The following is a 23417-nucleotide window of genomic DNA, read 5'->3' as shown; positions in this document are numbered from 1 at the left end:
CCCCAGCGGAGTGCCTCCTTACATCTCAGGTGTCCCCAGCGGAGTGCTTCCTTACATTTCAGGTATCCCCAGATGAGTGATGGAGTGAGTATTACCGCGCTTACCACAAGAGTGGGGGAATGGGGAAAAGGGGAGGGGTACAGCTGCTGCACTGTATGGTGTATCAAACCAGGAGCAAATAGAGAATAGGGGGGTAGTGCTGCGCTGTGAATGGGGAGTGGGATAATGTGCAAAGGAAATATGGCAGATCCTAATATATGGAAAGATAAGGTCTGACTAATAATCGCAATCACAGTAAAAATGATAATAATATGCCATAACAAGTGAATAACATCAAAGTAAACGTGCTACAGTGCAGCCAAGGCTAGCTGCCAAATAATGATGTAGTACGAAGTGACAGTGCAAGTGTCATGCAATGTAATGGTACCAAATGTACTGATACACAATAGGGTGTACAGCGTGCAAACTACAACACACAGCGGTGACTGCAATAACACTAAATTAAATGATCCCAAAGAGGCCATCCATTAAAGAGTGGATACAACGAGTAGACTATATAGCAGAAATTGAATTTCTGGGGCGAGGAGAACAGGGAGGAGAGGCCAGATGTAGAACAGTCTGGGAGAAATAGAGAGCTTTCAAAACATCAGAAAAATTTGCGCCACAAAACTTTATATGCTTGAATATAACCACAATAATAATCCGTCTCCAAAAACCTGAAGTTGGGCAGAGTTTGGAAAAAGTGTAAATTAAAACTAAAAGACGTTCTTTTTTTACGGTCAAATGCTTTGAACTCATCTGTTTATAAAGTACTTGTGATGCAAGTTCAATCATGTTTGTGTACTTTTCCAGTGATGTTACTAAACCTGTATTTATAAAAGACTATTACCGTATATACGCCAAGTTTTTCAGCACATTTTTTTTGTGCTGAAAATGCCCCCTACTTGGCTTATACTTGAGTCACCTTTTTGCGCCTGATCTCCCGGACATTGGGGACCCGGTACCGGCCAGCCGTAGGTCCCCTTGACTTCCTCTACAAGTGTGCAAAGTTTGTTGTCCGGGGGACCTACGACCGGGGAGCACCGTTTTTTTTTTTTTTTTTTTATATAAAATCCGGGCACCCCTTTCATAGACTCCCATGTTAAAGGGTTATTTCTCCGGTGATTTTGGGGACCTGGTACCGGCCGGTCGTAGATCCCCCTGGACCCAAAACGTGTAGCCCTATTTCTCCTCAGCAAGTGTGCAAAGTTTGTTGTCTGGGGGACATACGGCCGGGGAGCACCGATTTTTCAAAGCTGGGCACCCCTTCCATAGACTCCCTAAACGTCAGTCTAGGCACGGGCACAGTGAGGCACAGGCACAGTGAGGCATGCAGATGGACACTCTCAGCTTATACTCGAGTCAATACGTTTTCCAATTTTTTTGTGGTAAAATTGGGTGCCTCGGCTTATTTTCGGGTTGGCTTTTATTCTGGTATATACGGTAAGTAAAGGGTGCATGACTGAAAAAAGTCTGCCAATTGCCATCCGATCAGCTTTCTCAGCCGAAGGCTGAGAACGCTGACAGGAGGACCGTCCCGTCCCACTGTCAGAACACAATAGCTCAGCAGGGGAGATCACTGTACTAACATTGCATAGTTGGTACAGTAGCTCCTCCTGAGCTGGCTGTTTGTTTTAGTTCAGGAGTCTGGGTTTAAAAAAATAAATAAATGAAGAATTGTGAAATAGCCTTTAGGCATGCCTTGTTTGAAGAAAACAAAGTAGATCCTAAGATATTGAATAATCAGTATGCAGACACTAATATTTTGTCCTTATTTTGCAGGGCACTTTGGGACATCCTGGGTTAAACATTACTGCACTTATCAACGGGAAACAAGACTGCTCACTATGATTCCATTTGATCAGAAGACAGGGGGAAAAGTGGTATGTTTTTTTATTTTTTTATTTATTTTTATTTTTTTGCTACATTTGCCAATTTTGCCTCAAAGTATAATCAGATTTTAGAGGTACAAAACAAAAAAAATACTTCCATGTAATAATTAACAATGTAGCATTTTAATTTTAAAAGGTTCTTTGCAGCCAGTCGGTCACTGTAAACTATATTTAGACACCGCTCCTAATGTTATGCCTTAGGCCTCGTACACACGATAGGAGAGCCAGAGGACAATGAGTGAGAACTGAGAAATGAGAACTTGCTTTAAAATGTAACCTATGGATTGGTCAAAACCGATTGTTAGTATGCAAAAGCATCGGTTAAAAACCCGCGCATGCTCAGAATCAAGTCGACGCATGCTTGGAAGAATTGAACTTCGTTTTTTTCAGCACGTCGTTGTGTTTTACGTCACCGCGTTCTGACACGATCGTTTTTTTTTTTCAGCTTCATAGGTTAACCTGCAGACCGTTGTCCTCTGGTTAACCTATCTTGTGTACGAGGCCTTACACTTTTGTACCATTATCCCAAGAGAGTATTTGGGTCCACCTACTGATCCACTTCAATACCTAGGGCCAGATCCTCAAAAGGGATACGCCGGCGTATCTACTGATATGCCGTCGTATCCCTGTTTCTATCTTTGGAACTGATCCACAGAATCAGTTTCCAAGAGGTAGACAGAAGATCCGACATGTGTAAGGGACTTACACTGTCGGATCTTAGGATGCAGTACCGCGGCCGCCGCTGGGGGCATTTTGAGTCGAAATGCCGCCTCGGGTATGCAAATTAGCACTTACGGAGATCTACGAAGCTTTTCTGCTTCGTTTTTTCTCCGTAAGTATTAGTTTGCCTGCGTAACTTTAGGGCTGCTTTTACAAAGTGTAAACTGTTTACACCTTGTAAAAGTAGACCCTTCTTACCCGCGACGCTGTTATTTTTTTTTTTTTTTTTTTTTTTTTCGCCGTATCCTTTTTTTCCCCCGACGCAACTTTTTTTACCCGGCGCGATTCACAAAACTCAGCGTAACGTAAAACCGCGCTATGCCCGTCGGGAAAATTACGTCACGAGCATGCGCAGTACGTCCGGCGCGGGAGCGCGCCTAATTTAAATGGGACTCGCCCCCATTTGAATAGGAACGCCTTGCGCCGGCGGAATTTAAGTTTCACACCCGAAAATTTCTAGGTAAGTGCTTTGTGGATCGGGCACTTAGGTAGAAATTTTCCGGCAGTGTAACTTAATTGGGAAAAGATAAGTTACAGCGGCTGGCTGTGGATCTGGCCCCTAATTCTTACAATGTGTGTAACCACAGATCTCAATACACAGCATACCCCTGGTCAATGGTGGGACGCATCCCATTTTAAACTTAGACAGTTTTAGTCCACTTCTTCAGGAAAGAAAGATGTTTTATGCCTTCCTTCAATTTAAACCTGAACTATTAAAATACCACTTCTATGGGCAGAAAAAAGGGTATGCTAGGGTGACATATTTAGTAAAATCTTCAACTTGAGAAATGACTCTGCATAGTACATAGAATGATCAGGCCTCAGATGGATTAGAACCCAAACCACCAATGCAGAGCCACAACCAGTGAAATGTTCCTTTCTTCCAAATAGAGAGCTAATTCAGTCCCTTGGTTATAAGCTGGCCTTCCTAGGGAGTTGCACAAGGGAATTCAAAGTAAGCTCCAGAGGCAGATTACCCTTGGCTTAAACTCCAAGGAAAACACCTTTCCAAAAGACTTGATACACATGCCATGGAGGGTGAAGTTAGACTTTGCCTCTGTAGCCTAGATTTACATTTCTATTTTTGTCTGCACTGTAAACATTTAGAAATAGTTCTGACAACATTGGCTAAAGTAACTATAAAAACGCAAAAAGAAAATGAGAAAAAAATGGTGGCTGATCACTTATATTGTAATACTATTCTGTATACATTTTTATAAGCTATTAATAACTGCCACATTCTTTACTCAGCAATTGGCTAATGTTCTCCCATTTTAAAGGTGTTTTCTGCTTATACTATAGTATTAATACTTGATTAAAGAATCAATAACTGAAACAAGCACAGCTACTGTGTTCTAACTCCAGCTTCTGTGCGTTCTGACCGCTGCTCCCAGATCCCCTGATTGTGGGCCCCCAGCACAGTGACCACTGCTCTCAGCTTCCCAGTGCACTAAACCCTGCTCCTGCATCCCCTACACACTGACTCCTGCTTTTAACTCTTATGAACACTAATGCCTTCTCCTGGCTCCTCATCACATTGACCTCTGTTCTCGGCTCTTCTACATACTGATTTATTTTGGCTCCCCTGTATAGTGACCCCCTTGTCCCAGCTCTCGTGCAGATGGATACCTTTTCTGGCTCCCGTGCACACGAATGCCTTTGGTTGGCTCTCTTGCACGCTGATGTCTGCATGCATCGATGCCTTGACTTTTCTCCCCCGCACCTGCCCACGCTTTGGCCTGCCTCCCCCCCGCACCTGCCCACGCTCTGGCCCACCTCCCACGCACCCGCCCACGCCTTGGCCCACCTCCCCCGCCTACACCTTGGACCGCCTCTCCTGCACCCGCCCACGCCTTGGCCCGCCTCCCCTGCACCCGCCCTTGACTTGGACCGCCTCCTCTGCACCCGCCACGCCTTGAACTGACTCCCCTGCACCCGCTGGTGCCTTGGCCCGCCTCCCCTGCACACACCAACCCCTTGGCCCGCCTCCCCTGCACACACCAACCCCTTGGTCCGCCTCCCCTGCACACATCAACCCCTTGGCCCGTCTCCCCTGCATACACCAACCCCTTGGCCCACCTCCCCTGCACACATATTTTACCCTTGCCTCTTTACTGCAAATACTGCCTGAGAGCCTTCCTTCTAGTTATGGTCCACTGTTTACGGAGTTTGCACAACTATTCTTCAGCAGCACCAGAAAATAATAAATTAACTTTTTTTTTTTTGTATTGTTTTTCATACACAGCCATGACTTTAACCACTTAAGAGCCGGACCAAAATGCAGGTAAAGGACCAGGCCCCTTTTTGCAATTCGGCACTGCGTCGCTTTAACTGACAATTGCGCGGTCGTGCGACGTGGCTCCCAAACAAAATTGGCATCCTTTTTTTCACACAAATAGAGCTTTCTTTTGGTGGTATTTGATCACCTCTGCTGTTTTTATTTTTTGCGCAATAAACAAAAATATATATATTTTTTCCTCAGTTTAGGCCGATACGTATTCTTCTACCTATTTTTGGTAAAAAAAATCGCAATAAGCGTTTATCGATTGGTTTGCGCAAAATTTATAGCGTTTACAAAATAGGGGATAGTTTTATTGCATTTTTTTTTATTTTTTTTACTACTAATGGCGGCGATCAGCGTTTTTTTTTCGTGACTGCGACATTATGGCGGACACATCGGACAATTTTGACACATTTTTGGGACCTTTGTCATTTTCACAGCAAAAAATGCTATAAAAATGCATTGTTTACTGTGAAAATTACAATTGCAGTTTGGGAGTTAACCACTAGGGGGCGCTGAAGGGGTTAAGTGTGACCTCATGTGTGTTTCTAACTGGGGCTGGACGTGTGACGTCATTGATCGCCTTTCCCTATATCAGGGAACAGACGATCAATGACAGCGCCACAACGAAGACGAGGGAAGGTGTGTTTACACACACCTCTCCCCGTTCTTCAGCTCCGGGGGCCGATCACGGGACTCCGGCGGCGATCGGGTCCCGCGGCCGCGGAGCTTCGGACTGGGTCGCAGGCCCGCGACCCACGGCTGGGCATTCAACAATCACGTACAGGTACGTGATTGTGCACAGCCGTGCCATTCTGTCGACGTATATCGGCGTTAGGCGGTCCTTAAGTGGTTAAATGCTTAATAGCTCCCAGTGAGTGAATGATTGGTGGTTGGGCAGTCACCTGCAATATTGGATCTAAAGTAGATCACTTTCTTGTTTCTTGAGGCAAATAGATGCCTTCTCCTGGCCCCCGTGCACACTAATGCCTTTGGATGGCTCCCTTGCATGCTGATGCCTGCACACGCTGACGCCTTGACCCGCCTCCCCTGCTCCCACTGATGCCTTGGCCCGCCTCCACTGCTCCCGCCGATGCCTTGGCGTTTGCACAACTATCTCAGATTCTTCTGCAGCACATGAAAATAATTAACCTTTTTTTTTATTTTTTATTGTTTTTCATGCACAGCCATGACTTTAAATGCTAAATGGCTCCCAGTGAGTAAATGATTGGTGGTTAGGCAGTCTCCTGCCATATTGGATCTAAAGTAGATCACTTTCTTGTTAGTGGAAAATTTCTGTAAATCTGTTGTTCTCACTTAAAAACAAAAGACTAACCTGCCATGTGCAGTAAAGTGTAGCAGCCAGTCTGTAATTATCTGTCACTTTTCTCATCGGTTTCAGCGAAGAAAAGATGTTTTGGTTAATTAGGTTTTTGCATTTTGCACAGCATCACTGATGTTTGCTCTGTTATATTAAATGAGCCCAGATGTTTTACACCAAAATTAAAAATGTTTCTCAGTTAAATGAGCCAGCTGTTATTTATGTCCCTGATAATTTTCTCAATTAAATTTGTTCTTTCACTTATTAGAGTCTGTATTCTGCTGCTCAAAGTGTTGGTTCAGTTTTATTTATGAAAATATAAATGAGAAACATGGTGAAAGTTCGGAACCATGGCAATCAGGCTCTGCTCCTTATGCATTCGTTGACGGGGAACATATTGGCAGGATGAGAGAGCAGATTGAGCAAGGGGAACCTCATCCATGTGCTGCTACTCCTTCTCTGTCCATTCATATATTTTGGGATGTCAGTGACTCTGCTTTGCTGTCTGGCCAGTGTGCTAGCAAAAGTTTTAATAATGATAAATTCCTCTTATGTGTGATACATTTTCCACCAGTAAAATGACTGTGGTATTTGTAGGGGGAAGAAGAAGTTGTTCACTTGAAGTCCTGTATACGGCGAAAAACAGATTCCATAGAGAAGAGGTTTTGCTTTGATGTTGAAGGTGTTGATCGGTAAGTAGGTATATTAGGTCTAGAATAATTACAATATTTTTAAGGGTATCACAGTTTGGCTGTCGTATACATGTTCAATCACACATTTTGGGTCTGAAGAGTGGTAAAACCTCTCAGATATACATTTTCTGAAAGCAGAAACCAAGGAAAATTAGCACGACTGTTTATCAAATGCATATTGTCTATACAAAATACACTCACGTTCACAAACCCAATATATTACCCACCTGGTAAATAGATACCCAGTTTATCAAACCCACAAAGTTAATTTCACCTATAGTAATACCTCCGCCCACACAGCTGCGTCATTCATTCGGGGTTCTGTAAATGAATGACAGCTTGTAGTTCTCATTGAACTGCAAAGGCACTGGTGAGCGCTCTCATAGTTCATTGATCTTCCCTCACCTCAGTAACTGCCTGTACAAGAGGTACGAACAGACAGCTGTACTGACATCTGCAGGAGCCTGACTTTGCACCCGCGATCTGCTGATCTTGGGTGCACTACTCTACAAGCTCCTAAGTAAAAATATTTTTTTTTTTAATAAAAAGCATATTTTGTTTACCTGCAAAAAAAGTGCATGAATATTAAATGTTATTTTTTCGTTTGACTGTGAAACAGCAACAGACTTCAGTACCCAAAATTGTTCATCTGAACTAGCCATGATTGATGACCCTAGATTTAGTGCTTGTATGCAGCGTGTGTGGGAATATATATATATATATATATATATATATATATATATATATATATATATATATATATAATATATATATAAATATATATATATATATATATATAATATATATATGCCCCTTCAACACTCAAGCCCAGGGGCCCCCACACCCTAAGTCCTGCCCTGGTCACAGGTAAAGGTAAGTAAAACTAGGCATTTTTTTTTTCTTTTTCCAGTGATCACACACAGAGAGTGGGAGGGTGTGGGGCTTAAAGTTATAGGTGGCTGTACCACCCGTAGCCATAGTAGGGCTAATGGATTCTCTACCCTAAACACACATTTATAAATATCTCGGCTGCCCCTACCCAGTGAAAACATTTATAATATGAATAGATATGTTGCTGCACTTCAAGCCTCAGTTAGCCTACATGCAACAAACAAAAGTCACTGCCCCTACCTATGACTGATCTATACAATAAGGAGCGCTGGAAAGGGCGCATATACATACAAAAACATAGAATATCCAGGCTCAAACTTACCGACCAATCAGCAACCAACCAAAATTCACCTGTCTAACTGTGTACATTTAAAAACAGAGGTTTAGTTGCACGCATTTGCAAATGCATGTGTAAGCTGCAGGCCCCGTCAAGGCGCTCTGTGTACTGTAGTCCTAACTATAACATTGCATTTTAAGTCTCCTCAGTAGGAGCACATGACTGCTGATGGATAGATAAGGGGCAGGTGCCTGGAGGTAGCCCAGCCCTCATTAAAGGGGCAGGAGCACACTGCACACTCAGCACATGGAAGCAAAGGTGCCAGTGTGCTGCCTGACCACAATGACATAAATACAACAAACAAAAGTCACTGCCCCTTCCTATGACTGGTCTATACTATAAGGAGCGCTGGAAAGGGCTATGGTTATTCTATGCTCAGTTAGCCTACCATAGGTAGTCCCCGAGTTAGAAAAATCTGACTTACATATGACTCCTACTTACAAACAGAGGGAGACAACAGGAACTGTCATGAAATCTACCTCCTAGGAAGGGAAATTCACTCCTGTAAGAGTTATGGTTATCATGAAGTGATTAGATATGAACACTCCTCTACATGAACTGTTGGAAATGCACTCACCTTGGCGTCTGAATTAATATGCATTAGACAGGTCTGACTAGCTAGTGCCACTTCCCTTGGTTCTTATCTATCACAAGGTTTTGCGTTGTTCACCTTTTATACTCGGGGTATGGAAAACCTGGTGGACCTCGTACTCTACTGTAAGGGCTTGCCTTCCATAATCATTGCAGTACAATACGCTCGCACAACTACTCAAAAAACAAAATCTAAAATAAAAAATAATTATATATATATATATATATATATATATATATATATATATATATATATATATATATATATATATATAGTTAAAATTATAAACTTTGCAGTTCTGTGAAATTCCCATGGTATTGTTACCATGTGGTTCATCATAATTATGTAATTAATTTAATGGGGAATTAGGGAATCTAGATTTTGGGGTGTTTTATTTTGTTTTATACTTGTTGATTTGGGATGTTGTTCAACAGACACTGACTGACACATGATATTTTTTCAGTAAATGCAAGACTAACCTTGTACCACAATATTTTCTTGTAAGATGATAGTATACTTTTTCAGTTCATACCCTCCCAGCAATTTGCAGAATGTCTGATGGTAGCAGTCTGTTACAAAAGAAGTTACATTTTCTGATGTCTTCCTGGTAAGTGCTATTGTCAGCAGCCATGTCACTGGAAAACTAAAGATGTAAGAGAGGTGAACCATTGTGTTCAATCCTACCTTCATTTTTTTCTATGTGACCTGTTGCTTTCAGCTCCAGGGCACACTTAGCAGATACTTATTTCTAATAATACAATAGCCAGTTCATTCATAAGCTGAGATTCAGAGGTGACAAAACGGAGAAAAGAAGAGCTGACAAATTGGATAGTCATGCACCCATAAATCAATGCCATTCTACACAGTTTTATTCAGAAAATGTACCTTTATAGACAGCAGTAATTGAAGGCTGTTTGCATTAGTTATAGATCATTGCTTCCTCTGCAAAGATGCAGCTCAGCTGCTTGTCCCTGGACCTTACTAATTCCCTTTTCAAAAAGACAAGTATGCTTTTACTATAACTACTCTATGCTACTTGGGAGTCTAGAGAAGCAGTGACCTTCCATCAAAATAATACAAGTTTTAATGTATTTTATAAGAGTGGAATTCTGGGTTTTACCTAAACTAATTTTAAAGTGGTATTAAAGGTAAAATTATAACAATAATTAAAATGTTATACTCACCTGTTCTATGCAATGATTTTGCACAGATCATCCCCAATCCTGCTCTTCTCCTATTCTCTGAGTACCCCCATTTTAAGCTCCTTGCTATGGGGGCACTCGTGTGTGTCCATAAGGCACACACAACAGGTCTTGGACCCACCCCCAGCTCCCTCCTTACAGGCTCTGATTGACAGCAGTAGGAGCCGACGGCTCCTGCTGTTGTCTCTCAGCCAATGAGGAGGCAGAGACCCAGGAGAGCAGCTGTTCTCGTGCACATCATTGGATCTCAATCGCGCTCAGGTAAGTATTAGGGGAGGCTGCGGGGGAAGTTACATACTGAAGTTTTTTTTTTTTTTACCATAGAATGCATGAAGATAAAAAAACTTCAGTCTTTAGAACCACTTTAAAAATGCTCACCCCCACCCCCCCCCTAATACCTATTCTGACTAACCAGTAAGTCTGTTTTCTTACCTATTTTCAGCCAATTCGGTCACATGATCTGCCACAACTCAGAGTGGTTACAGATTGATCAGGTAGTGCTTCAGATGGACTTTATAGTGACCTTCCAGAGATCAAAGTGACCTGAAGTCTGCTGAATTATGTGGAGCTCATCGGGAACTGGCCTATAGAAACTCTTAAATATTCATTTGGTTCTTCTCTGCCACTTGCACATGACTTTGATGTTTTGTTTTCTCCCATTTTTTTTCCATCCCTTCTGATATTTTCTGCCAGGCCCATTGCAGTTTTAACCTCTTTGCCTTGGTACTGTCGCGGCATTTTTTACAGCGATTTTGAACAGGTCTAGGGTCACCAATGTTAAAAACAGAAAAACGCCCAAATACGCTCAATTCGAGCGACAAAAAAGGGTCCAGAACTTGTTTGAGCTTCAGGCGTTCGGCGTCAGGCATTTTGGAGTGGAGATGGGAACCATCTCCATTGAGAATAATGTATTTTTTCCCCTCTAGCGTTTTGGAGCTTCATGCTTCAGGCGACAAAACGCTCAGGTGTGAATGCAGCCTTATAATGTATACTCTACTTTGTAAACTTAGAGTGATTACCATACTTATTGGCCTATAACACACAACTTTTTTTTCCCCTGAAAACAGACGACAAACATATTTTTTGTTTGTTTTACCAATGGGGGGCTGGCATTGGGTGGGGGGGGGTATCATGCCATCTGCCCCGCCTCTCCAGGCCCTGGGACAGCCTGCCGGCATACTCTAAAGATAAAAAAAAATCACTGCCAGTCCCTTCACATATATCTTTTGTAGCCTATGTAAGTGTCATAGTAAATTGAAGCCTGCAAATATCTCAATCTCCCCATTCTTTTCCGTCCGCTCGCCTCCTCCCCGAGTGTAGCTTTAGAGGGCAGTCACATAAAACATCAGAGGAGAGCGATCATGTGACCAGCCAGAATTAATGCAGCTAATGAGGCATTTGCTTTGGTTTACAATGACTGTTACACAGTGTAGGAAGAATCTATGAGCAGGGACTGGCAGTGATTATTATTTTTTTAACTTTAGAGTACGCTGGCAGTGCTGTCTCAGGAAAATGGGGGGGGGGGGTCTCCTGGGAGTGCTAGGGACTGTGTACTGGCCGGGGGGGGGGGGAGGTTGTGTAATGTATTGTGCAGGGGGGGGGGGGGGCTTTGGTCTGTGTAATGTACAGGGGGCTTTGGAATGTAAAAGGGGCTGTGGAAAGTTTTCTTCCTGAAACTTCCTTGTTTGGGTGCATGTCATATGCCCCAAAAAATGGTAATCACTAAAATTAACCTAACCCTAATGCAGAAAAAAATGTATGTCTGCATTTTGAACAAGATGAGCACCCTGGGGAGAAATCTGTACATTAAACTTAAAGTAGAACTATGGGCAAAACTTTTTTTCATTTTGGAGAAAATGGAGGTTTTTTTTTTCACCATTTTTTGTCCCATTGTAGAGATTTCCCTTCACATCATGTCCGATAACCAAACAGGAAGCGAGAGGGAATTCCTTGGGGACCCCCAACTCACCAGAACTAGAATTCTCATTGAAAGATTTCCCCTCTATGGCCTCGTACACACGGCCGAGGAACTCGACGTGCCAAACACATCGAGTTCCTCGGCGAGTTCAGGGATGAAGCCGCCGAGGAGCTCGGCGGGCCACCTTCTCCCATAGAACGACGAGAAAATAGAGAACATGTTCTCTATTTTCTCGACGAGTTCCTCGGCGGCTCCATCGGGCCAAAAGTGTACAGACGACAGAGTTTCTCGGCAGAATCCGGCTCTGACCGAGTTTCTCGCTGAATTCTGCCGAGAAACTCTGTCGTGTGTACGAGGCCTATTACTTTTCTGGGGACAACCCAACATTCTGGATTTTCTTTTACTTTCACTTTCAATGATAATGGTAAACAGGACCAGGTGACCTAGCAGGTGCAGGCCATCCTGTACCACTGGTGTTCTCACAAACAAAATGCTCAATCAAAATAGGGAAATAAGAAAAAAAATAACAGAGTACCAAATAAGGAACATAAATGTGGATCAAGGAGCGGATAATCGTACTCTTTCCCATCCTTTAACCAATCTCCGTTATATGCAAGGACTATGCAGTAGTGTCATCTTTCAGCCACTTGGCCCAGATTTTGTCAAACTTCCAGAAGCAACCCCTATTTGCATACGTGTTTTTTTTTTTTTTAAAGTGGTAGCTGGAAATGTACTAGTTGTTTCCAATACACAATTGTAAGGGCCAAGATTTTTTTCCATCCACCTCTACAATTGGCATAAAAAAAAAATATAGGAGTACAATTTGCATCCTGCCAGCATTAGTGCTCGAGAGGCCCCCAGCCAAGCCCAGCAAGCAGATTTTCAGAGAAGGGGTTCGGTGCAACCTTGCTAATGACATTAAGCACAGACACCCAGAATGGCTGTATAACTGGGCATGATCAAAGATGTGAAAGAAAACCCCCCACAATTGTATGGATCCTGGGAGTGTTGTGATAAAAAGGTGCCTATACCCTATGGATGAGGGGAGGTGCTTCCAATATTTACATGCTAAAGAAAAAACACACCTACAAAGGCTATCATACATACATGTAAAAAACAACCATGACAAAGATGGGAAACCCCTTCCTCACACATACCCTTCCCCCCTGGCCCCCCCACCCAACTCAACCCACCCCACTCTGATATCCCTAGATCCTGGCCCCCAAAATCACTGCCATTCCTCTATTTTCCACTCCAGTGAATATGTTCCCCCTTCTGATGGTAACTGGTCCAGTTGTATCAGTTATCTGTGTGATGTGATCTGTAGACTGAATGGCTAAATGTTTGTAATGAAGGTAAGTCTGCCTGCTTATTTGCTTGGATCGACCATCTGCAAGTAAACTTGTGTCCAACCCACTCAAACCAATGTCAATGTGAACCACCAACAAATGGGAGTTGTAAATGGACTACAGCGGTATATACCAATGGCGGTATTGGCAGGGTTGTAGACTTGTTAATTGGGGTGATGAGTGTCTGTCGCAGTAAACAATAGTATTGAGTTGTCATCCAAAATGTACATACATGGGTTGGTGTGTCCTCATGGTATAAAGATCTGTCATACCATGCTGAATGGTAATCGCATAAATTTAGTTCTCATACATGCTTCCATTGACTGTCTTTTGGTCCAGCTTGCTGAACACTGATGTCGGGTAACACTCAGCAGCTGATTGACCGTCACAGGGAGATGGTGCTAATAAGAGATCTATAACCAACCATCTGCATGTGTATGAACTTCCCAGTAGTGTGCACACATGGATTGTTGGAAATGAAAACAACATATTGACATAAATGACTACAGAGTTGCAATCAAAACTTGTCGGCATACAATGCTTGCCTGTGATTCCAAAGAGCTTGTATCTCTCAATGTGCTTTTCCTCCCTCCTGCTTGGTCCAGCCTGGTATGCAGCTGCTTGTGCTTTGTGACCACTGAACAGCTGATTGCTCTTAGAGGGGGTGCTCAGGAAAGATCGAGATTGGATGGCTATATGCATGTGTATGTCCCCCCTAGTAAATGCACTGCATATAAAATTAGTGCAGATTGCAATGGTTGGATTCCAGAAATTGTAGGTTCTAAGAGACATTTCTTGTCTGTAATTGACTGTGAAAGTCTGCTTGTCCCAACACTATTATTGGCCAGCAAAGTGCAAAAAAATGGGTTGATGTCAATCTCAAAAACTTGGATACATTTCTGTCCAACAATAAACCATGTTCGTCTATAAAAAAAATAAACAATTGTCCGCTCACAACTTCCTACGATCACTGTAAATCTCCACATTCTAAGAGAAGGCTGCTTTTAGATGCTGATCGCTGTATTTCTTCCAAAGTAATGGCTTCCCTGCAGACTCTGACAACTGTATAGCATTGTGTGGATAACTTAAACCCTTTTCTAGAGCGTACCCACATGGATTCACTGATGCCGGCAGGTGATCAACACGGCTGGGAATGGAAGCAACCTCTGGACTTTGAAGGGACACAGGTGTACCTCTCGCCCTATGCGTTTTGCCCCTCCAACTGACTGGGGCTTTACCTGGGCATTCAGTCTACAGATCACTTCACACAGATAACTGATGCAGCTGGACCTGTTACCATGAGAAGGGGGAGCATATTCACTGGACTGGGAGCTAGAAGGGTGGCAGCGATTTTGGGGGTCAGGATCTGGGGAGATCGGAGTGGGGTGGGGCGTGTGGGGGGGCCAAGGGAGAAAGGGTATGTATGGGGAAGGGGTTTCCCTTTTTGCCATGGTTGATTTCTACATGCATGTCCAATAGATACAATTTTGTATTGAAATCAATAGCCTTTGTAGATGTGTTTTTTCCTTTTTGATGTTTTTTTTTTTTTTTTTAAAGTCACTTGACCCTTTCACAGCACCAGCATGTGGAAGGGATGGTGGAGTTAAGCCAATGTATGTACCCTTGAGTTGTATAAGATGATCTCTGAGTGATACAAAATGTTTAAATGGAGCATCCCAAATATCCCTCCAGTTCTCATCATCCATATCTGGGATATCAAATAGCCACTTATGTCTCAGGTCAGGCAGCTTTTAAATTATAACAAAGGTAGTGACGCCTCTGGGTGCAGAAGTATAACAAGTTTTTAATCGCACTAAAGCTTAACAACTCACATTTGAAAGGTAAAAAGCAGTCTCGTGATCGGTTCCACATTCGGGAGTGGAAGAAGGTGGTATCTTCAGCTGACGGTCCTATCCCCGGATGGGCAGCGTTGTATCCTCTGGTTTGCCGCTCACTGCTGCTGCACTGTAGTAGGGGTTGGCTGCGGTGGAGAGGAACTCGGAACAAGACCTGAAACACTGGTGGTGTGCAGAACGAGGACAGATAGCTTGCCTGTGACGTCATCCATGCGGTGGAGAGGAACTCGGAACGAGACCTGAAACACTGGTGGTGTGCAGAACGAGGACAGATAGCTTGCCTGTGACGTCATCCATCCTCGTCCTGCACACCTGCCGGACCCTACTATAGCGGAGCAGCAGTGAGTGGCGAATGAGGGGATACAACGCTGCCCATCCATGCCCTTTTAAAAAATAGTGAAACATGGGACATACGTAAACATTTGTCTAAAGTTCCTTTCACACAGGCTTGTCAGTTATGCAGATTTTGCTTGCTTAGCGTGGGGTCGATACGCTGATTCCCACTGAGCAGGCGGATGACAGGTCCGTCTCCACTCACTGTGCTCGCTCCTCTATTGGAGATCGGATGACAACGGATCGCTTAATAGTGGTTTCATACGTGCAAAATTTACAAAATTCCTGCTAAATTCCTACTAAATATAAAAGTGAAAGCTGTATTGAATTATTAAATACAAGGTACACAAAACTGTAAATAAAAACAAGAGGTTACCATTTTTCCCTTTACAGCTTTTAGAATTTGAAAAGACCTGCAAAACCATACATTTTGTGAAAGCACATGTAGAATAAAACAAATGCTACAATTTTTTTTGGGCCCCACAATAATTGCATAAATGTTTATCAAATCACCATTTTCACAAAAAATACATTAACCCATTCAGCCCCAGAAGAATTTACCCCCTTCCTGACCAGAGCACTTTTTGCGATACGGCACTGTCACTTTAACTGACAATTGCACGGTTGTGTGACGTTGCACCCAAACAAAATTGACATCCTTTTTTTTCCCACAAATAGAGCTTTCTTTTGGTGGTATTTGGTAACCTCTGCGTTTTTTATCTTTTGCGCTATAAATAAGAGGGTCAATTTTGAAAAAAAAGCAATATTTTTTATTTTTTTCTATAATTGTGTATATATATATATATATATATATATATATATTAAAGAAAACATTTTTTTCCTCTGTTTAGGCCGATATGTATTCTTCTACATAGTTTTGGTTAAAAAATCACAATATTGATTTGTTTGCGCAAAAGTTAGAGTCTAAAAAATGGGGGTTCGATTTATGGCATCATTATTATTATTATTATTTTTTTATTAGTAATTGCGGTGATCTGCGTTTTTTTTTGTGAGCTGGCGCCATCTGGTGGTGGCCGTTACAAGTTAAGCATTACAAGTTAAACAGCAATTCTAATGTAATTTTTCACTATTTTTCAATGCAATATTCTTCCCTCTAATTAGAACCCCCAAACATTATATATATTTTTTATCCTAACACCCTAGAGAATAAAATGGCGATCATTGCAATACTTTCTGTCACGCCGTATTAGCGCAGCGGTCTTACAAGCGCACTTTTTTGGGAAAAAATTACACTTTTTTTAATTAAAAAATAAGACAACAGTAAAGTTATCCCCATTTTTTTTAATATTATGAAAGATAATGTTACGCCGAGTAAATTCATACCCAACATGTCACGCTTCAAAATTGCGTCCGCTCGTGGAATGCCGACAAACTTTTACCCTTTAAAATCTTCATAGGCGACGTTTAAAAAAATCTACAGGTTGCATGTTTTGAGTTACAGAGAAGGGCTCTACCAATCGCGGCGATACCTCACATGTGTGGTTTGAACACCGTTTACATATGCGGGCGCTGCTCATGTATGTGTTCGCTTCTGCGCGCAAGCTCATCGTGACTGGGTGTGTTTTATTCTGGCTCCTAACTTTTTTAGCTGGCTCCTAGATTCCAAGCAAATTTGTCAACCCCTGCTTTTGACACTGTCATTTATACAGCAATCGGAGCTATAAAAATGCACTGATTATTGTGTAAATGACACTGGCAGGGAAAGGGTTAAATGATGCTGGCAGGGAAGTGGGTGCACATGGATGTCAGATTGGGAGCAACGGCTCTGTTTGCGCAGCTGCTACATCCCAAATGACATCAGTGGGACTGCCTGCACAGAGATGCATGGAACACCTGTGCATCGCTGTACAGGCAAATACGGCCTTGCAGTGGTGTACGCTTTGTATGCCCTGTGTGAACAAGGCCTTAGGCCCCTTTCACACAAATGGACCAATCGGGTCCACCTGTCCGTTTTTCAGGCAGACCCAATCAGACCACCCATTGTACTTTTATGGAGAGGCGGATGTAAATGGACATTCGTACGTTTGCACCCGCCTGCATCCGATCCGATCCAGTTTGCTAAAAACAGACGGATGGGGATCCCATTCCCCATCCATCTAGCAGATCGGCTCGAATGTAAATAGACATGCGATCTGTTTCCATCTGACCTCCCCATAGAGAACAGCAAGCTGTGTCGGTGTCTGCTCTGCATTAGCAGAGCAGACACTGTCTGCTGATGCCCGCTGAGCAGGCAGATGACAGGTCCGAGTCCGCTTCACATAAAAAGGGCCTTTACTATGTTTTTGTTTGTTTTTTTACTTTATTTATTTATTTATTTTTCAATATTGATCTCTATTCATATCTATTTTTTGAGGGGGAGAATGGTCCCTTTATTTGCAGCACTTTATATGAATGAATAAGGAGTCTCTTTAGAGACTATGACACATAGTAAACTCTCGGTCCACTATGATCCGCTGTAAGTGCACACAGGAACGATATGTAGTGATCACTCCCTATGTCCAGTGTGTTACAGGGAGGGGGCCCAACCCGCACTGCTCCCCCCCCAACACTCTTCAGCATGACTGTTCGCCGGAGCTGAATGCCGGTTAGCAGCTGCGGGAGGAGGAGAAAAGAAGCCACTCCGGAGCATGGATGGATCGGATGTGCAGGGGTTATTGCGGGGGGTGAAAAAATTATGGGGAGGACATACTGTGATCCCCTCCTAAGCCCTTTCCCTTGCAGCACCTGAAGGCAACGAGAGTGGCAGAGGAGGGAAGCTGGGTTCTGAGGGTAGCTGCAGGTGATCAGGTTTGTGGGGGGGTTGGTTTGGGTGTGAAGGGAGGTAATCGGTGCTGGGGGGGGGGGGGGGGGGGGGGTAGTAAAGAAGGGGGAGCAGTTTTGAAAGAATAGGAGGAGTGGCGTCAGTTGGAGAGGCTGTTGACAGGAAAGTGGCGACATTGGGGGAGGGGGTGACATTTGAGGTTAATAACTAAAATCCGCAAATTGTAATCTGCTGATTAGAGCTATAGAATTATATAGCACAGCCTACTGAACAATTCTGCTACAAGTTTATGGTCAATAAAGTTACCATTAGCGTATTATAGCAGATGTAGAAATGAGGTCTGTACGGCGTACGGACCTGGCCAGCTGCGAACAGTGCTGTAGGTCCATATGCCATACAGACCTGCCAGTGAAAGAGTTAGAATGTGGCTTCGGACACATTTTTTTTTTTAAGGGCTCTGAATGCCAATCAAAGCACCTGTCACTAAATAAAATGGTTAGCTGACAGACCTGTTTACATGTTGCTTTTGCTTTGGCTTAAAAATTATACCCCATGACACTTTTCTTGGTGCTTCAAAGCATCTCCGAAGCCTACAGAGAAGTCTGACAACGCTTGCTTAAAGCTCCTGTAGCTTTTGAGAGGCTTTTATTGAGCTTTAGCTTTTCTTTGTTTTGAAGGTATTCCAGGTAGGCGATATCCCAGAAAACACTGGAAAACCAAATCGCAAACCTTTCCATCCAGATTCAAAGCCAATAGAGCCACGGATGAACTTTTAATTTTCAAAATGTGTGTACTACTGAGGAAAAATAATATACTGGAAATAAATGCAATATATATGTCAAAATAAAAGCTATTCTGTTTGTATATTCTGTCCCCTTTTCACTGAATAAGTTTATACTTTCAGAAGAAACGTCACATACACTATATTGCCACAAGTATTAGGACGCCTGCCTTTACACGCGCATTAACTTTTAATCTGGCATCCCAGTCTTAGTCTGTAGGGTTGGCTCACCCATTGCAGCTATAACAGCTTCAACTCTTCTGGGAAGGCTGTCTACAAGATTTAGGAGTGTTAGCAAAGTAAAGGGAATTGAGGGGATCATCACGGTGCCTTACAAAAAATTGTATAATAAAGATGATTTTTAAAAGTAGACAATAATTTATTACAGTCAATTAATTAACAGACAAAATTCATGTGGGATATACATTGATGAATGGATATGACACAATTTCCCAACATGTTTCGCCAAATCCTTGGCTTTTTTCAAGGCTGTGAAAATTCATATACTATACAAAGTAATCTAAAAGAAAAATGACAAAATTAATAAAGATCAATATAAAGCTAAAAAGATCAATGACCGAGAAAAGTTCCCAAAACATGAAGGCATCACAAATAGTCCAAGCGCATAAATCAATCACACCTACCCACAAAACGCAGATCGGGTCAGACGCTGTGCTCAAGGCAGTACAGGCGGACACCAACCCAAGTGTGGCTGCAGGGGACTGTAATATAAACTAGAAAGAGACAACAAAATCCATCAATAATTTGGGGATTAATTGCCATGAATATGATTATCATGGCCAAAGATTATCCCCGAATAAAGGGCTACACATAGCCTCCAATGCCTACCTTATGTTTATAGTACTTTATCAATCTATAGCCTGAAGTTCAGATACGTCGGCGTATCAGGAGATACGCCGTCGTATCTTCTTTCTGAATCCGGCCCATAGAGCATAAGTTAATTATTTCTAATCCTGAATGGCCAGATTTGGAAGTGTGTCCAGCGGGACTGCAATTGTCTACGCTGGTTTTCCTAAAAAAAAAAATGGGTGCAATTTTAGGGTCTAAGGACTGTGCACTGTGTGGAAACATGGTGGTAAGTGAAGATTCACTACCCCTTTGACGGACTGTAGAAGAAGATTAATTATGTGTGGTAGTGGGTATAGCGGGTGAAGGTAGGATAGAACTAGAAGCAACAGAGGATCTAATGGTCATGGGTGTAGAAGTGTGAGTGTTGGTGAGAGTATTACGAACCACTGATGGCCGACGAGTGGAAGTGGGTCCAGTAGTGCGATGATAAGAATCTGATGAAGTGGTAGTGCGATCACCCTTACGTTTTTTTTAGGGAACATATCCTGAGAAAGTTCTCTATACATAGTGGAGGTACTGAAAGGAGAGAAGGAAGGAGAGACATTAGGTGCTCCATTTTGAGTTTTAGGAATATTGGAAGCAGGCGGTTTTTTGGTTGTAAATCTATCTTGTGGTGGTTGGTTCCATCTATAGGCATACCCATTTACATGAGCAGATTTATCTCCTTTGAAATTGAGCTTCTTTATTATTTATAATTGTCAGAGTGTATTCCTCAAGACGCGTCTTTAGATCTTTTTCCCGAAATTTTTAGATCCAAGATCTCAAGCTCTTTTTCATATTGATCACACAGTATTGAGATCATCTGAAAGGAGCAAGATTGGAGATTGGTCTCCCATGAAGTTTTTAAAGCATCATTGACCTTCCTTACATTGGGAAAAATTTGAATCCTCAAACCCCAAGGTACAATTTGGTTATCAGAATATTTGGAAAAATAGTTTGTGCCAATAAACTCTGACCTTCTTCTCAAGAAGACGTTGTAATCGCATACATGCCAAATCTAAATCTGCATCAGTGATTTTCTCATTGTTGTGTGATAGTCTAATCTTGGTCATCAAACCATTCCAAGCATCCCCACAAAAGTCAACCATAGTGGCAAAAAGCAGCAAACAGTAACGCTAGGACAGTACTAAAGCCCCCTTGGATACAGAGAAAAAAAAAAGAAAAAAGAGAAAATGAAAATTATATATAATAGTTGTAAAATACACGAACAGATAATGATTATACAAAATGACCAAGATTTAGGAGTGTGTTTGGGAGCATGAAATTGTCCAAAATGTCTTGATATGCTGACGCCTTAAGAGTCCCCTTCACTGGACCTAAGGGGAAAAGCCCACCCCCTGAAAAACAACTCCACATCATTATCCACCAAATTATTTTGACTAGTGCACAAAGCAAGGTCCATAAAGACATGGATGAGAGAGTTTGGGGTGGAGGAATTAGACTGGCCTGACCTCAACCTGTTGAACACCTTTGGGATGAATTAGAGCAGAGACTGCGAGTCAGGCATTCTCGTCCACATCAGTGCCTGACCTCTCAAATGCACTTCTGGAAGAATGGTCAAACATTCCCATAGACATACTCCTCAACCTTGTGGACAGCCTTCCCAAAAAAGTTGAAGCTGTTAAAGCTGTTAAAGCTGCAAAGGCTGGGCCAACTCATTATTGAAGCCTACGGACTAAGACTGGGGTGCCATTAAAGTTCATGTGCATGTAAAGTCCGGCATCCCAATACTTTTGAAAATATAGTGTATATTTTTTAGCTCATTTACTATATAGTTAAAGGTTTGTGGATACCCGACCATTTTACCTAGATGAGCTGGAGGGGGGGGATCAGCAGAGTTGGAGGTTACTACTGAAAGGTGGTTCAGAAGAGCTAGGGGTTACTACTCTGTGGGGAATCGGCAGAGCCTAGGGTTACTACTGAGCTGGTGATCTGCTGAACAAGGGTACTAATAAGCTGGGAATCTGCTGAATGAGGCTATTAATGAGATGGGAATCTGCTGAACAGAGGCAATAATGAGCTGGGGATCTGTTGACTAATGCCATGTACACACGATCGTTTTTTCCAATGAAAATTGCCCGATGGACTTTTTTCATCTGAAAAAAAGCAATCGTGTGTGGGCCCCATCTGACTTTTTTCCATTGGTGTAAAAAAAACAACCGATGGGAAATTCCGATCGTCCGTGTGGAACTCCATCGGAGAAAAATCCATGCATGCTCAGAATCAAGTCGACGCATGCTCGGAAGCATTGAACTCCATTTTTTCCTGCTCGTCGTAATGTTTTACGTCAGTGCGTTTTGGACGGTCAGAATTTAGTCTGATAGTGTGTAGGCAAGACTGATGAAAGTCAGCTTCATCGGAATTTCCGACGGAGAATTCCAGTCGGATTGTATTCCATCGGAAATCCGATCGTGTGTACACGGCATTAGAGTACTACTGGGCCCCTATAAAACAAATCTAGAAAATCAACACACACACAGAGCATTTTTTAAGCTTCATTAAAGCTTCAAAAAAGCGTAATTCAAGCATCACCGAAGCATCAAAAACTCATCAAAAAAGCATGTTGAAATGGTAGGCCCTTTAATGTGTGTTGAAGTCGAAGCAAGTGTAAATGAGCCCTAACTGTTGGAAAACATAGGAGGAGCTAGAATAGGGGAAAAGGTATAATACAAAGACAGAATTAAAGTTTTATAGAGCCTTTGTAAATGTAAAATGGTTACACTGTTATGGTAACCTCTTGGCGCCCAGCACACGCAAATATGCGGCCTCTCAATAGATGGGCCCTGGTGCTGAGTGGCCGCATATTTGTGTGCATTATTGCAAATAGACCAGTGCCGAGTGCACCCTGCGCGCTCCCAACGCGGATACCAGCGGCTATCATGGCAGTCACATGACCATTAGCCCTGCCTCCCAGCATTTCAAACACCTTAAATGTTGGCTCCAAGGGGTTATTGTGATTTAACGGCAAACAAGTTGTTTCCCTTTTAATCGGATATATAATTTTCATTGCATTTAGTCCCACAAATGTATTAGTATTTTTGCTTTACCCTTTACCCTTGTATCTCTATAATAATTGAATTTAAAGTCGTTCTTGATCTCTCTTATCAGGGCTTTAATAAGCCAAAGGGAAACACAGTGCAAGACTGCTAAATGGCTACAAAGACCTGAGTTTCATTTGCTTGTCCAGGCAATGGTGTTCTCCTGAACGTGGAAGAATTGCGTACAGGATAGGAATGTTTTGACTGGCGGACGCAAAACGCGGTAAAATCTGGTGGGATTTTGACGCGTTTTGTGCTTTCTCACTGCCAGGGGTCAACCTAGTCTGTGTGTACACGAGCCCTAAAAAGGGGTAGTAGGATGTGACTGAAAATTAGGTTTTAGTTTAGAGATTTTCAATCTGAGAGTGATTGGTTGCTTTGCTGAAAACCAAATACTTTGCAGCTTGCCTCTTGCATTATTGAATAACCCTGTGGATGTCTCGGCAAGTTTTATTGATCATTTATTTATTTTTCGTACCACTTTATATCCCAAGACAGACTTATCCACGAACTGAGAGATAAG

General features: G+C 42.5%; 1 protein-coding gene across 4 annotated transcripts in view; it reads left to right on the top strand.

The window, feature by feature from the left end:
• The window catches only part of ARHGAP26 (Rho GTPase activating protein 26), a 644209-nt gene that overhangs the window by 187052 nt on the left and 433740 nt on the right, over positions 1 to 23417 (top strand). For all 4 annotated transcript variants that reach the window (XM_040344603.1, XM_040344602.1, XM_040344605.1 and 1 more), the window contains exons 9-10: positions 1822 to 1922; positions 6851 to 6945. In XM_040344603.1, the coding sequence (XP_040200537.1) occupies positions 1822 to 1922; positions 6851 to 6945 (196 nt within the window). The remainder of the gene's footprint in view (positions 1 to 1821; positions 1923 to 6850; positions 6946 to 23417) is intronic.

This window comes from Rana temporaria, chromosome 3, assembly GCF_905171775.1.
Source record: "Rana temporaria chromosome 3, aRanTem1.1, whole genome shotgun sequence".
Classification (NCBI taxonomy): Eukaryota; Metazoa; Chordata; class Amphibia; order Anura; family Ranidae; genus Rana; species Rana temporaria.
The sequence above is the reverse complement of the archived record's forward strand: the minus strand, read 5'-3'. Positions and strand labels throughout refer to the sequence as shown.